At 37.9% G+C, this 16,823-nt stretch overlaps 1 protein-coding gene across 7 annotated transcripts in view; it reads right to left on the bottom strand.

The window, feature by feature from the left end:
- UBR2 (ubiquitin protein ligase E3 component n-recognin 2) overlaps window positions 1-16,823 on the bottom strand; it is a 115,082-nt gene that overhangs the window by 91,488 nt on the left and 6,771 nt on the right. For all 7 annotated transcript variants that reach the window (XM_026507436.4, XM_026507437.4, XM_048219706.2 and 4 more), the window contains exon 2: window positions 14,263-14,522. In XM_026507436.4, coding sequence (XP_026363221.2) covers window positions 14,263-14,522 — 260 coding nt within the window. The remainder of the gene's footprint in view (window positions 1-14,262; window positions 14,523-16,823) is intronic.

The raw sequence follows: 16,823 nt of genomic DNA, 5'->3' as shown, positions 1-16,823 counted from the left end.
GAAAAGGGAGAAGCAGGCGCCCCACCGAGCAGGGAGCCCGACGTGGGGCTCGATCCCAGGACCCTGAGATCATGACCGGAGCCGAAGGCAGATGCTTAACCAACTGAGCCACCCAGGCACCCCACATAAAACAAGTCTTAATAAATTTCAAGGCTGAAACCTTATAGAACATTTGTGTTATAAATAAGTTACAATATCTAGGAAAGCCTCAAGTATTTGGAAATTAAATAATATACTTCTAGATAACTGATGGATTAAAGAATAAAATATAAGCACATTAAATCTAAAGCAAGCAGAAAGAAGAATAACAGTAAGAGCAAAAATCAATGAAACAAAACACATAAAAGAGAACATTAACAAAGCCAAAAATGGATTCTTTGGAAAGATTTATAAAACTGATTAACAACATAAAACATAAATTACTAATATCAGGAATGAAAGAGGAGACCTCACTATAGATACCACAGACATCAATAGCATAAGGAAATATTATGTACAACTTTATATCAATAAATCTGACATTACACAATGAAACACATTTCTTGACACAAGATGAAATACAGTTGTGAATAACTGTAATAAGTATCAAAGAAATTTGTTATCAAAAACTTCCTTCAAAGAAAACCCCAGGTCTTGACTGTTTTACTGCCAAATTCAATCCAACATTTAAGCAAGAAATCCTATCATTTTTACATAGATTTTTCAGAAAATATAGAAAAAATACTTTTTTTTTTTTTTAAAGATTTTATTTATTTATTCGACAGAGATAGAGACAGCCAGCGAGAGAGGGAACACAAGCAGGGGGAGTGGGAGAGGAAGAAGCAGGCTCATAGCAGAGGAGCCTGATGTGGGGCTCGATCCCATAACGCTGGGATCACGCCCTGAGCCAAAGGCAGACGCTTAACCGCTATGCCACCCAGGCACCCCAGAAAAAATACTTCTTAATTCATTTTATAAGGCCAGCATTAACTCTGATATCAAAACCAAAGACAATCTAAGAAAATGACAGATTGGTATACTGCGTGGAACACAATCACAAAAGTCTTTAACACAATATCAGCAAACTGAATCTAGCAATATACAAAAGTTATATAATAATCAAGTTGGGTGTATCTCAGTAATTAAAAACATCTGAAAAATCAATTAATGCAATCACTAATGGAATAAAAAAGGAAAATTACAACAATTCTGAAAGCTGCAATATAAAAGCAGTTGACAATATTCAACAGTCATTTATAATACTCTTTAAAACTCTGCAAACCAGAAATAGGGACTTCCTCAATAAGATCAAGGGTATATAAGAGAAAACAATACCTAACATTATACTTAATAGTTTAAGACTGAATACCTTCCCCCTTCCCCCCCTCCCCTAAGATTGGGAACAAGGCAAGGATGTCCCACTTTCAATGTGCAATAAGGTACAAAAAAGAAATAAAAGGTTGGAAAGGAAAAAGTAAAACTGTCCCCATTCAAAAATGACCTGATTACGTAAAAATCCTGAGGGATAAAACCAAAACAAAAACTACTAAGCCAATTTAGCAAGGTCACAAGACATAAATTCAATATCAGAAACCAACTGTATTTCTTTATACTCACAGAAAAAAATGGAAACTAAGAAAAAAAAATCATAAAATATGTAGGAATAAACATAACCAAAGGTGTACACAACGTCTACATAAAACCTTTAAGATATTGCTAAAGAGATTAAAGAATTCCTTAATAACTGGAGAAATACTATGATGTTCACAGATTGGAAAATTCAATATTGTTAAAATGTCAATTCTTCACAATCAATCTTTAGATTAAACACAATCCTACAGGTACCTGGGTGGCTCAGTTGGTTAAGTGTTCGACTCTTGGCTTCAGATCAAGTCATGATCTTGTGGTTGTGGTCATGGGATCGAGTCCCGCATTGGGCTCTGTGCTCAGGCGGAACCTGCTTGATTCTCTCTCCCTCTCCCTCCCACATTCTCTCTCTTCCTCAATAAATAAATAAAATCTTTAAAAAGCAAAATGAAACAATAACACAATCCTAATCATAACCTCAGCATTCTTTCTTGAAACAACTGACAAGCTGTAATTCCGAAATTCCCAAAATGCAAATGACTTGAACTAGACAAAAGAAAATTTAAAGGAACAGAAATTTGGGATGCCGGGGTTAAGCCTCTGCCTTCGGCTCAGGTCATGATCCCAGGGTCCTGGGATCAAGTCCCGCATGGGGCTCCTTGCTCAGCTGGGAGCCTGCTTGTCCCTCTGCCTGCCACCCCCCCGTCTGTGCTCTCTCTCTGATAAATAAATAAATAAAATCTTAAAAATAAATTAATTAAAAAATTAATTAATTTAAAAAAATTAAGGAAGTTTAAGATTTATACTAATCAGTTGAAGGCTAACTATAGCAAGACCACCAGCAAGATAATGTGGTTATTGCTGTAAGAATAGCCATCTCAATGAATGGAATACACTAGTCCCCCCTTATCTGCGGTTTCACTTTCACCAGTTTCAGTTACCTGTGGTCAACCAAAGTCTGGAAGCAGATGATCATCTTTCTGACATATGGTCAGAAGATCAACAATAGCCTAATGTGATAATATCACAATGTTTATGTCATTCACTTCATTTCATCATGCAGGCATTTTATCATCTCGCATCATCACAAAAAGCATGAATATGTACAATAAGATATTTTGAGAGAGAGACCACATTCACATAACTTTTATTACACTATATTGTTATCATTATCCTGTTTTATTAGTTATTGCTGTTAATCTCTTATTGTGCCTAATTTCTAAATTAAGCTTTATCATAAGTATGTATGTATAGCAAAAAACACAGTATAAATAGGATTTGGTACTATGTGTGGTTTCAGGCATCCATTGGGGGTCTTGGAACATATCCTATGTGGATAAAAGAGATTTTTTTTTTTAAAGATTTTATTTATTCATTCGACAGGATAGAGACAGCCAGCGAGAGAGGGAACACAAGCAGGGGGAGTGGGAGAGGAAGAAGCAGGCTCATAGGGAGGAGCCTGATGTGGGGCTTGATCCCGTAACGCCGGGATCACGCCCTGAGCCGAAGGCAGAAGCTTAACCGCTGTGCCACCCAGGCGCCCCTGGATAAAAGAGATTTTATCTCTGTAGATTAGGGTGTTCTGAAATAGGCCCACACTTATATGGTCAAATGGTTTTTGATAAGGTATCAAAGCAATTCAATAGGGAGAGGAACAAATGCTGCTGGAACAACTGGATATTCACATATAAATAAGTGAAGCTCAACCCCTACCTCAAACCATATAAAAAAATGTTCAAGACAGATCATAAACCCAGACATAAAATCTAACGTTTCAAGGTTTACAGAAGAAAACATGCAGACTATCTTTGCTACCTGGGAAAAGGCAGACACTTCTTAAATCATCAGAAAAGAAAAAAAAAACTGGTAAAATGACATCACAATTAAAACTTCTGTCATTAAGATACCATACAGACAAGTCACAGACTAGGAGAAAACATTCACAAAACATGTCTAACAAAGGACTTATACCCAGAATATCTAAAGAACTCTAACACTCAATAATAAAAAGACAAACAATCCAATAAAAGACAAAAGACTGGAAAAAAACTTCAGAAGTTAGATGAATGAACAATGAGTTCATGTAAAATTCCACCAACATCATTAGTCATTGGGGTAATTAAAAACATAATGAGATACCACTACACAGAATGGCTAGAATTAAAAAAAACTGACATCAAATGTTGGTGAGGATATGGAGCAAACAGAATTTTCATACATTATGGGTAGGAACAAAAAAACATTTTGAAGAAAGTTTCAGCAGTTTCTTAAGTTCAACATATACCTACCCTTTGATTCAGCAATTCCACTCATAAGGATTATCCATGAAAAACTAAACATAAGTCCAGAAAAAGACTTGTTTGCAAATAGTAACAGTAACTACTGTATCAGATAAGAATGTTCACTGTATTAGATTACTGCCAGAAAGGCCTATTTTAAGGGTATCTTAATATTCCTAAAATGTGTCATAAAAAGCTGAAGATTTTTAATAGTTCGAGATTTATGTTATTTGGCATATTAAACACGCAGAATGGGCGCCTGGGTGGCTCAGTTGGTTGGGCGACTGCCTTCTGGCTCAGGTCATGATCCTGGAGTCCAGGAATGGAATCCCGCATTGGGCTCCCTGCTCAGCAGGGGGGGGGGGGTGTCTGCTTCTCTGCCCCTCCCCCCTCTCGTGCTCTCTCTCTTCTCTCTTTCATTCTCTCTCAAATAAATAAAATCTTAAAAAAAAATAAACACACAGAAGTATGGTTAAGTACAGAATAATAACACCTACTACTTTAGTATGCTGCATTTAAAATGATGTCGGCATACACTGATATGATTTAGGGGCACCTGGGTGGCTCAGCTGGGTAAGTGGCTTCAGCTCAGGTTGGGACCTCAAAGTCCTAGGATGGAGCCCCGTGCTGGGGTCCACGCTCAGCCTGTTTATCCCTCTCCCTCTACGTCCCCCTCCTGGCTCTTGCTTGCTCTCTCTCTCTTGCTCTCTCAAATGGATAAAGAAATAAAAATAAAACCTGATATGATTTATGAAAGAAAATTAGCATTTTCCTTCCTTTAAATTTTTTTCACTAAAAAAATATAATTGTTAAAAAAAAAAAGGTGGGTGCCTAGGTGACTCAGTCGGTTAAGTATCTGCCTTCAGCTCAGGTCATGATCAAGTGCTGCATTGAGCTCCCTGCTCAGTGGTGAGTCTGCTTCTTCCTCTAACCCCTCCCCCTGCTTGGGCTGGGCTCACACTCCTGTGCGCGCGCGCACTCTCTCTCAAAAAAAAATAATAAATAAAAACTAAAAAATCTTAAAAAAAAAAAAAGCATAAAAAAAGGTCATAGAAACTTTACTCATGATAGCCTCAAACCGAAACAACTCAAATGTTCGTCAACAAGACAATGGATTATGGGCAATTATAAGTACATTCATACAATGGACTACTACTCAGCAATTAGAGTGGGACCAATTTCCAAAAATCGTAACAACATGGATAAATCTGATAGACATTATGTGAGTAAAAGAAGCCAGGCACAAAAGAATGATTTCATTTTTATGACGTTCTAGAACAGGCAAAAATAATCTACAGTGAAATTATCAGAATAGTGGTTACCTAGGGGCTGGAGCTACTCAGAGGGAAATTTCTAGTCAGATGGAAATGTTCGTATCTTGAAGGGATGTGAGTTACATGAGGTTAACTATTGTCAAATATGTGTAATTAAGATTTGTGCCTTTTGAAATACGTAAATTTTCCCTTAAAAAAAAAACCAAAACTCAATTGGGTATCAAAAGGAAAATTTTAGACATTAAGTCTGAGTTTCCTTACCTGAAAGGATCAGCCCAGAGTATCTAGTCATAGTTCTAGTATTTCCTAACATCAAGACAAAGGCATACATATAAAGTTGATATTATACCCCATGCATGCCTATGTTCAATCCTGCAACAAACTGGCACAGAGTAATTAAAAATGATCACAGATCTCTAAAATAAGCATACAAGACTCATTTTAGACAACTACAGGAATCCAAACTATCTAGGAGATATCAACTGCCCACTCCCTGTCATTTTCCCAGGGCAAGGCGAGCAGTGCAGCCAAGAGAATTTCCAATATACTGAAGCTCACAGTGGTTAACACATAGCACTGAAATTCTACTTCAAGGTATTTACCTTGAAAAATACTGACACGTGTGTGAGTGTACAAAAGAGATGTGTACAAATATGTACAGGGTGTTCTTTGTAGCATAGTTCATTATGGGGAAAACACCCTAGAAGTTCCCCATTTCTAATTTCATTAACAGAGCAATGAAATAAATTATGGCCTGAATGTACTATGGAAACACAGCAGTTAAAAGAATGATGATTTATATATACTGACAGGGAAAGATCTCTAAGACAAATTGTTAAATGGAAAAAAGTCACGATTGCAATATACACAGTATAATTTCATTCATGTAGCACATCATAATTAGAGGTAACCAATATTTTTAAAACTAACACAGCACTGATTTCAATCTCTGGACTATTCACAGCAAAAAGAAACGGTCTTAAAATAGAACTCAGCTAAAAAGAGATCAAGTTTTCAAGTTTTTTTTTTTAAAGCCAAGAAACTAAACAAACTCCTCTCACTGGAAATAAGCGGTTCTTTCTTCCACATTAGAGCTTTATATTTCCACACAGAATAGAAATGAAATTATGTCTACCCCTCTGCCTGAGATATTAATCATGGCTCAGTAACTCATCCGAAGACTCAGTGTTTGGTTTAAAAATTCTTACCTATGTAAATATAATTCCCCAAGTGCTATATTTATACATTACCTCATTTTTCCTAACTGCTCTGTGAGGAAGGAAAAATAACCCAAAACCCCTAAAAAATCACTGAAGAAACTTCTAATGTTCATCCACAGAGAGAGTTTGCATCTTTTCCAGACACAGGAGAATTTCACCTCCCCACCCTGTTTTGCAGTTGGACAGAGGCCTTCCGATTCGTTCTGACTAAAGGGATGTGGGCGTGGTTGCTAATTCTGAGCTAGTGCAATTTATTTGCTGGGCAAGACTCTCCAGCTCTACTCTTCCCCTGCTGTGCTGAACCCGAAAAAGCATTATGTTAAGTTTATGAAGATGTAATATGGTGTTAAGTAACTAATCAGAGTAGAACCCTCCACTCATTGCCCTCACTGATCCAAACGGGTCACACTGTCTGAGTAAAACATGTATTTTAGGTAGTTCAGGTCTTCAAGACTGTAGGGTGGTTTGTTATTTTCAGCATAACATCATCTATCATGACTAGCAGAATCAAAGTTAAGAAAAAAAGTTAAATCTGAGCAAAACCATTTAATAGTTTATTATATAATAAAGCATCATAAAGCATTATCTGGAAACATATGCTAAGAATATTCCTGATAGCAGCATAACTCCCCAACCATAACTGCTAGTTATCTGTAACATTCATGCAGTAAGTTTTTAAATTATTAGTTAAGGGGTGCCTGGGTGGCGCAGTTGGTGAAGCGTCTGACTCTTGGTTTCTGCTCAGGTCCTGATCTCAGGGTCATGAGATCGAGCCCTGCGTCAGGCTCCGTGCACAGAGGGGAGTCTGCTTGAGATTCTCTCTCCCTCTCTCGCTGCCCTTCCACCCCTGGTCTCAAATAAAGAAATCTTATAAATAAATAAATAAATAAATAGTTAGTTAGTTAGTTAAAAAAAATATTGTCGGGGCGCCTGGCTGGCTCAGTTGGAAGAGCATGTGACACCTACACCGGGTGTGGAGATTACGTAAATAAATAAAACTCTAATAAAAAAAGTTCTCAATCTAACTATACAAAGAAATCAGTGAAATTAAACCTAAGTTCTTTACATCTATCAGAACTGTTAAACTCAAAATTTATACCACACTAAAGTATGATTTCATATTCTACTAATATTTTATTTTTCTTAATGGTTATGAAATGGTAAATAGTTATGATCAAAACCAATACTAAGATTACTGTCCCTAGTAACAACCATCTCTATTTAGAAAGGAATAACAAGTGTTAAATTTGACTACACTTTTCCTAATAGAAAACTAAGTATAGACAAATATAAATATTAGCCTACTGCATGAAAACAGATAGCTTTTTCTGATATCACAGAGGCTTTAGCAAGATAATTTGTGACCTACACAAGTTTAGAAACTATGAACAAATACCTCTCTAGAGAAAAACTAACTTAAGTCCTTTCACAAATCCCTTTCCTAAGTACCACACATAAACTCCTGAATATCATTTTTTCTAGTTCAAGAAAACCTCTATCCTACAGACAAGAATCACTTTTATCCTTGAAGGATCTAGTTTAGAAACTCCCCTAGAATTTCAATAACCATATTTCATCTTTCCAAATGATAGGCTCTATGTCATTTTATCAGGAATACATGAGACATGGGAATAACAGAAGACAATCATCCCCAGGACCTCAGCATGGACATTTACTAAGAGTTTACCATGTGCTAAGAATCACGGAAAGCAATACACAATGGATCTCATTTACTTTCTCAACAACTGTGTAATTAAAGAATCTGGATGGCTTTTGTCCCATGGTTCCTGCAGGGAACTCTAAATCCTTACAATTTCCTGTGTGATAGGAGTATCTTTGTTATTCATGCTGCCCCCTCCACATGATAGTTTATGCTAATGAATGAGGCAGAGTGGGGATTGGCCATATTAGAAAGACAAACCACGTGACTGGAGGGTTGGGGCTTTCAGCCACATATTAGCCCTACCTCTGGGAAGGGAAGTGGAGCTAGATATTAAGTCCGTGGGCAATGATTCAGTTAGTCATGCCTACATAATGAAACCCCAATAAAAACTCTGGACACCAAAGCCTGGATGAGAGTCCCTAATTGCCAAATACTGTGTGTGTACTGTCATGCATTAATGTGCCAGAAAGATAATGTGTCCCTGAGGACAAGAGAAGCTTTGCATTTGGAAATCTTCCTATGTATCTCTCTGGCTGATTCTGATCTGTATCCTTTCGCTGTGATAAAACTTTAATCATAACTACAACATTTTCCTCAGTTCTGGGAGTTGTTCTAATGAATTACGTACCCTACGGCAGTCTGTGGAGATACCTGAAATTTGCCGCCAGCTGATCAGAATTGAAGGTGCCTCTGAGAATCACTAAACTTGCAGCTGTATCTTGGACAGTCTTGAAGGTCCTTAACCTGCAGTGTGGCCAACTTCAGGTAACAGCAAAGTTTAGAAATATCTGTTAAGAGTGTAGTCCAAACTTGGGTCCTACCGGACCCTTTACAGATTAAATCTTTCTCTCCTATCCCAGAGAAAGAAAGATTTCTGTTCTTTCATGTGAGATTCTCACCAAACACTGCTTTCTTTCCTCTACAGCTCAGGCAATTGGCTAATCTGCCTCCTCTTTCTGGCTTCCACACACAGTTCTGTTCTTCCTGGTTTCTTCTTCCCATAAGGTGGGCTAGGAGACAGATTTTCCAAACTTTCCCATAATCTCCATTGTAGTTTCTGTTGTTTGCCCCCCACCCTGCCTCTCTTCCTCAAACTAGCACATAATCTCTCTCTCTTTTTTTTTTTTTAAGATTTTATTTATTTGTCAGAAGAGAGACAGCAAGCTCAAGCAGGGGGAGTGGCAGGCAGAGAGAGAAGCAGTTTTCACACCAAGCAAGGAGGTCGATGTGGGACTCCATCACAGGACCCTGGGATCATGACCCAAGCCAAAGGCAGACACTTAACCAACTGAGCCACCAAGGCGTCCCCATCTATTTTTCATTTTATAGGTTTTTACTACTGGTCATTAAAAGAGAAATAAGTGTATGCATCCTTTGACACAGAAATTTTACTTAAAGGAATGTATTCTGTGAACCTACTTCTATATGTGCACAAAGACATATGAAGATATTCAGTGCAGTATTATTTATAATACTGGAAACCACCTAAATGTCTACTAATAGAAGGCTAGTTAGTAAAGGATAGACTATCCTACAATAGAATAATCAGCCATTAAAAACATAAGACAAAGTCAGCACACATACTCTCTCTCTAATGTTATGTAACATTTTAAGAACAAATTTTAAATGATATAAGCAAGGTGAAAACAGTTTAAGTGACATGCTAGCATTTACCAAATAAAATATAAATGCTTGCAAATGCATAGGATATATGGAAGAATACACAAGAAACTACTAACGGTGGTCACTTCTGGATAAGGAAACAGGGAAATTAAGGGGTGGAGAAGGAAGGTTATTTTTCGTGGCGTACACTTTTGTACCTTCTGAAAGATATAACCAATGCATGTTTTGCCTGTTAGGTTTTTAATTTCTAAAAAGCAGTAGCTGAGGCTGTTCTTTGTGTTCTCTATCCTTAATATACCCTCATGACTCTCTTTAGATGATGTCAACAAAGTAATTTTCTCCTCACAACATGAGGCATCCCCCCTACCCATTGTGCCTTCCTTTCCATTGATTACATACATCCTCTTAATACACAGAATATCCAGAAGAGGGATGATGGATTAACCTAAACCTCTGGACTACAGTGAAATGGACTTATATCTCAGAGAAACTGACATAGCCTGGTTCAAACTTGACCACATGTAATACTGAAAAAAATCTACTAAGATCATCTCTGACTTGGGTTTCACCTACAAATCCTTTACGCAGACCTAACCTTCCAATACAGGCAAATACCTTTTCAGTACAACATTTTCACTGAAGGAATAAATATATTCCTCCTCCTCCATCCCACTCCACTCCTCCAAACTTCCAAAAGCCTATTCCACGGTCACTTTTGAAGATAAGAGTCTTCTTACTTCCTCTTCTTCTAGTAATGGAAGATCCCAGAACTCTGTCAATTTAATCAAGGCCTCCGTATAAAGCATTCAAACCTGTACCAAACCTCTTCTGCCCTGGGATGGACCCACATGGACACATATGAATTCCTGGGACTAACAAAATTCCTGTATACTGTGCCTATGGTTAAAAGATAAATAAAGTGGCAATAAATTCGTAAGAGAGATTAATGTGCTGTGTACCTGTAGCACCAGCTGTCCTATTAATTAGTTGGCTGGGTATAAGAACGAATATTCAAAGTTATAAAATCTAAAATGGGAGGGATTTCCCATACATAATCATGAATAACATCTCCCAAAGTAGCTGGCTTACAATAAATATGATATTGCCACTGGACAGGTATGGAAATGGGCAAAAAATAGGAATACTCAAGCAATTTAACTAAGGTAGGAACAGCAAAATATCTCTAAACTGTCCTCTGTACTTTGAACAATGTGACAGACATTTCCTCAACAAATATTTGCTGAGCACCTAACATGTATGAGGCTATTCTAAGTGCCAAACATCTGCAATGGGGAAAAATAAGCTTATAGACTAGTCTAACTGGGGATAATGAGGGAGAAAGGGATTCAGGCCAAGTTCACAATACTGTCACCAAAAGCTCTTTCTCCAGCCCAAATATTTTTATTTAATATTCTTCGCAGGTACTTTGTAGTACAAAAGTACTGCAATGTAACTTGATTTTCCGCTTAGGAAACAAGTGTTAGTGTGTAGTTCCCAGATTTCTGAGTTTCAGGGACGAGTAGAATGACCACAGAGAGGATTGATTTTTTTTTTCTAAAAACATTTAGAAACAAAACTAGTTCATCGTCATCATTACATATACTAATATTTTAACAACAAAGAACACCTCTCAGGATTTAGAAGCTAGACAGATTTAGTTTCAAGAAAAACAGAACATTTTTCCTATTTTTTCCTCTCCTTTTACTGAATACGAATGAAAAATTTCTTTTTTTTTTTTTAAAGATTTTATTTATTTATTTGACAGAGATAGAGACAGCCAGTGAGAGAGGGAACACAAGCAGGGGGAGTGGGAGAGGAAGAAGCAGGCTCATAGCAGAGGAGCCTGATGTGGGGCTCGATCCCGTAACGCTGGGATCACGCCCTGAGCCAAAGGCAGATGCTTAACTGCTGTGTCACCCAGGCGCCCCACGAATGAAAAATTTCTAAGAGACCAATATATGAGAATCAATGAAAGGTAAAATGAAAAAATAATGGACTTTAGAGTCTGAGAGCCCGGGTTTCAATTTTTATGACTGCAGGTAAGTCACTTAACGACTCTTGAGCCTCAGTCTCCTCAGGGATATTATCTCAGAAGTCTGTAAACGGATTAAACATGATTTCATATTAAGCTCTCAGCATTGAATGTGGCGCTAGAAGGTGCTCAACAAACATAAGGCACTTTCTTCGTTAAAAGAAATACTGGGACTTACACTTCTGGTTACAACAGAGTAACTGGTACTCAACCAGCCTTCCACTCTACACAGCCATAAAACTAGATGAATACATAAGGCTCTCTCACTGAGGAGGTAAATTCCCACCTGTGACACAGTGAGCTAGAATCTAAGCAGTGCAGAAAGGTCCCACTGAGCTGAGACTAGATCAAATTTGGGGGCAGGTAAAAGAGCTAGAAGCCTTGGGTCAGGGCACCACAGCGGGAATGTATGCAGAACGGGAGGGGCCAGGAAAGGACAGAAGTCTATGTGGAGGTCACCTACGGATGAGTTCTTGGCTGAGGGTTGGGCTGCACACACAGAGGATGACACTCTCCAAGAGTGCCACAGAGATACCTCAAGTCCAGCAAACACTGCTAGCAGACTCTGGACTTCCTGTCAAGGCAGACAACGAGGTGATTCAACACAAAGGCTGTGACCATGTGTCTTAAAGACTTCTTTTAGATCTGCCCTAACGTGGGGTGGAGGAAGGCTACCAGGGTGTGGAGCCCAAATGGGACAAGGCAGTGGCGATGGCAGTGAAAAATGGTTGTATATAAGTAAATGATCAAATTAGTAAATATTTTTAGGATAATGAGAATCAGATTCATCAGGGAAGGAAGTTACAAATATGCAAAGGGAAAAACCAAGAGAGAAGCCTGTGGCACTAGACTGGAACTGAAGAGATTACTGTAAATGCATGATTTTCAATACTTCTTTCAATATGTATCTATAGGCATATATAAATTACAGATCCACTGAGAGGGCCTGGGATTAGTGACATACAAACAGAAATAAGCACACCTAGTATCTTATTTCTTAACACTAATGACTACTGAAAAGGAACGACGCTCCTTAAAGAAATGATTGATTTCAGGTCTGGGGCAGGAGAAAGTTGAAGATGTGTCCTAAACATCTTGTGTTAGAACAAGGAAGTGTTCAAAGAATGATGAGGACATGAAAAGAACAAAGAATACAGCTTGAAGGGCATCCCACTGGTCAAATCTAGAACTATTTGAACACGATAATAGGCTTCCATCAATACATACTGAGATAAATAAATGAATAAAATGAATGTCTGATAAGAAACGGGATATTTAATAGCTTAGAGTACCTCCCCACAAAATACTTATTGATTACAAAGGGTAAGAGAGTAACTTCACAGTAGAGAAGTCTTGTAGACACCCCCTTAATCAAGTGACCAAAATTAACATCACCAGTTATCAAACAAATCAAAATCACATGCTTCTTGATAGGCTAAAATAAGAATGAGAACATGTGATTTCTGTGATATTCCTGTGAAAGATGCAAACTGACTCCAGTCTTATGAGTGGGTCAGACAAACCCAAATGGACGTTTAAAAAATAAGTGGCTTGTAATCTTTAAAAGTACCAAGAGCACAGAAGTAAAAAAACCCAAAACCAAACCAAACCAAACCAAAATAACAAAAAACCTGAGAAAACATTCCAGATTGAAGATTAAAAGATATGACATTCAAATACATGTGTTGGAAATGGACCTTTTTGCTACAAAAGACACTACTGGAACAAGTGGATCTCAGTTTCCTCATCTGCACATCGTGACGTGAAACTAAATCTACTGCTTCAAACATCAATAGAGAACTCAAAGAAGTTTTTATGTAGACGAACAAAAAACTAAAGCTAACAGTATTTCAAAATATAAAAAGATCTCCACTGGTATTCTAACATGCTTATAAAGAAAGACTATAGGCCTTAACCAAAATTGAACTTATTAAGTTTAAGTCTTATAGGAAAAAGTGTTAAGGAAAAGAAATGTTACATAATGTCTCTATAGATAGTACACCCATGCAATGGAATATTATCTAGCTATATCAGCTGATATGGATAGAAGTCAAGATTTTGTTAAACAGAGAAGGGAAAATTTAACGCAGAATATATAACACATACTTCCTTTTGTATGTATGTTTGCATATGTGTATAAGATAGCCATATATGGGCCTGAATATGCATAAAAATTTCTGGAAGGATACATAAGAAACTGTTGACAATGACTAGTTCTGTGAAATAGGAATAGATGGGTTTTAAAGGAGACAGGGCCTGCCTCTCCATCTTCTGCCCTTGTACACTCAATTCTCAACATTAAAAAAAAAATCACGAACTAGAAAACCATCAAGAAAAGCAAAGAAGTGATTACTACGAGAGTCAGGGTAGCAGCTAAATAGAGGGAAGGAAGAAAGCATCTGTGGTTTTCTGGAATGCTGATGTTCTATTTCTTGACCTGGAAAATAATTACATGAATATTTGTTTCATGATTATTTAATAAACCATATATATTTGTTGTGTAGACTTAATATATATGTATTTCATAATTTTAAAACAAAAACAAGGTTTCAGGAAAAAAAAGTAAAAACAAGAGCCTTTTAGAAAGAAAATTATAATATTTTACCTGCAAGAGTATGTAGGCTCTCCTACTTTAAAAACACGACCACAAAGATGAGAAGGTTTGTTTGCTTGTTCAAGTTTTGGAAATCCAAATGCAGGATCTTCACCACAAAGGTACCACTCCATTGGTCCCAACAAAACATGCTGTGCCAGCATGTCCTCCTTCTGTGGAAAAGGGTTGGGACCCCTGCAGTAGATTTTGGGTACATAGTGGGCTAAATGCTGGTACACTTCTCTAGTGAGGTCAGTTGCTTGCAGCCATTTCTTTAAAAAAAAAAAAAAAAGAAAGAAAGAAAGAAAGAAAAAAGAAAAATTAGGTTTAAACAATGTCCAACTGCTAATTTGGATAAACCTACTATATATTCTTTTAGGTACAAAAACAATGTTAAGAGAGTCATATAAACTATTTTGTTGACATCACTCACAACTGTAAGTTTTCTTTCCAAAAAGGGTAAAATTCATTTAGAACTTTATTAAAATGCCAAGTATTTCAGAATTCTACTTTAAAGTGAAATGATCTGTCTCCTCAAAATTACTCTTGAAGCAAGCTTCTGTAGGCAGTTACAGGAAAATGACCACAACAAATCATCATATAAGACACCAGCTTTATTATGCCCATCTGACTTCCTTTCTAATGCTTTGCTCAAATGATACACGGATTGTGTATTTGGATTCTCATGTCAGTTTGCTGACAGGAAGAATATGCAGTGAACATGAACAGCCTTACACTATGCCTACTTACACTTATAAATGATATACCAGTCTCTTATGAATGGGAGTCTACAAGAGACTTTGTTCTATCAATCATGCCTTCTTTCCCTGATCAACCTCTCTATAAATCCTTTCCCCTTTGCTCTCCCTGCTCAAAAACAAAAGCCATTTTTCTGTACCAAACTTTTATGTCCAACTACCTGTGATAATTAATCTCCTTTCAACTGAACTGGAGCTGAGGTTAATGAGATGACTTTTGGAAAGCCCCCAGGGATGCAGACCTGGTTGCCAGGGGAACAAAGCATGTGATAAGAAGGTTGGAAATAACAGCCTCCACCCCCTACCTCAGGGAAGGGAGAGGGGCTGGCGGTTGAGCTAATCATTAACGGCCAATGATTTATTCAATTATGCTTACATAATGAAGCTTCCATAAAAATCTCTATGTTGGGGTTCAAAGAGCTTCTGGAATGGTGAACACAAAAGTGCTGGTGCACCTAGATACAGCATGGAAGCTCTGCACCCCTTCCCACATACCTTGCTCTATGCATCTCTTCCGTCTGCTGTTCCTGAGTTGTATCATTTCACAATAAACCACTAATCTAGTAAATAAACCATTTCCCTGAATTCTGTGAGCCATTCTAGCAAATTATTGAACCCGAAGAGGGGGTCAGGGGAACTCTCGATTTGTAGCCAAGTCAGACAGAAGTTCTGGGTAACCTGAGGACCTGCTGCTTGTGATTGGCATCTTAAGTAGTGAGAGGGTCAGTCTTGTGGGACTGAGCCCTTAATCTGTGGGATCTGATGCTAACTCCAGGTATATGGTGTCAGAATTGAACTGAATTGTAGGACACCCACTTGGGTGTCTGTAGGGAATTAGAGAATTGCTTGGTATGGGAAAAACCTCACATATTCGGTGGCCACAAGTATTGGTAAGTATAGAGAGAAAAAGAATAAAGTTTCTCCTGATTCAAACACCAACTCAATAGGTCTAAAACTGAACTTATGATCTCCACTAACCCTCCTCAAAAACCTATTTTCTCCACTTCCTTATTTTAGAGACCAGCATCTAACTAAGTACCCACACCAGAAAAACCTGAAATCCTTATTCCTCAACTCAACATCCAATTAATCATGTCTTGTCTATTAGGCAAATAATCTGTTGACTCTATCCATTTCTTTCTCTTCATCTCTACAGGCACCATCCCCACTACTCTGGTCCAAAACCCCTACTCCTATCTTTCACCAATACTAGTGAAAAAATGTCCTAACTGGGCATCCCTGCTGGTCTTGCCCTTGTACAGTCCATTTTCCAACCTCACTACCAGAGCTATTCTTGCAAAATGTCATATCATTCAGCTTCCCCTTGTATTTAGGATCAAGTCAAGTCCCCTGACATGGTTTATAAGGTCCTTTGCCTCTGTCATACTTAGCTCCCTCCTCCTGACCGGTAGTGCTCCTCTCTCTGCTTTACGGCCTATTTTCTACTCATTCTTCAGAACTTCCCGTATGTTTCACTTTCTCTAAGATGCCTGCTCAGACCATTCCTCACTCCCACCACCTGTTCCCACTTCCCCTAGGTCTAAAACAGAACTCAGCCCCGTGGGCATTTAGTAAAATCTGTTAAATGAATGACTATAAATATGCTTATAGTACTTACTGTCATATAACACTGATATTGCAGGAAGATGCTCCTTGTGGCTTTGATGAAAGCCGAGATAATAGATCCAGGCCTGCAGTCTCTAAAACCCAAACCAAATAAGCCCTAGATAAGGCATCCTTCAAACCACCTCCTTTCTTTTCCTTTTTTATTTCCTTATATCTTAAGTCTTTTCCCTGTATCGTCATTTATCCCTG

The sequence above is a fragment of the Ursus arctos genome, unplaced genomic scaffold, assembly GCF_023065955.2.
Source record: "Ursus arctos isolate Adak ecotype North America unplaced genomic scaffold, UrsArc2.0 scaffold_29, whole genome shotgun sequence".
Lineage (NCBI taxonomy): Eukaryota > Metazoa > Chordata > Mammalia > Carnivora > Ursidae > Ursus > Ursus arctos.
The sequence above is the reverse complement of the archived record's forward strand: the minus strand, read 5'-3'. Positions and strand labels throughout refer to the sequence as shown.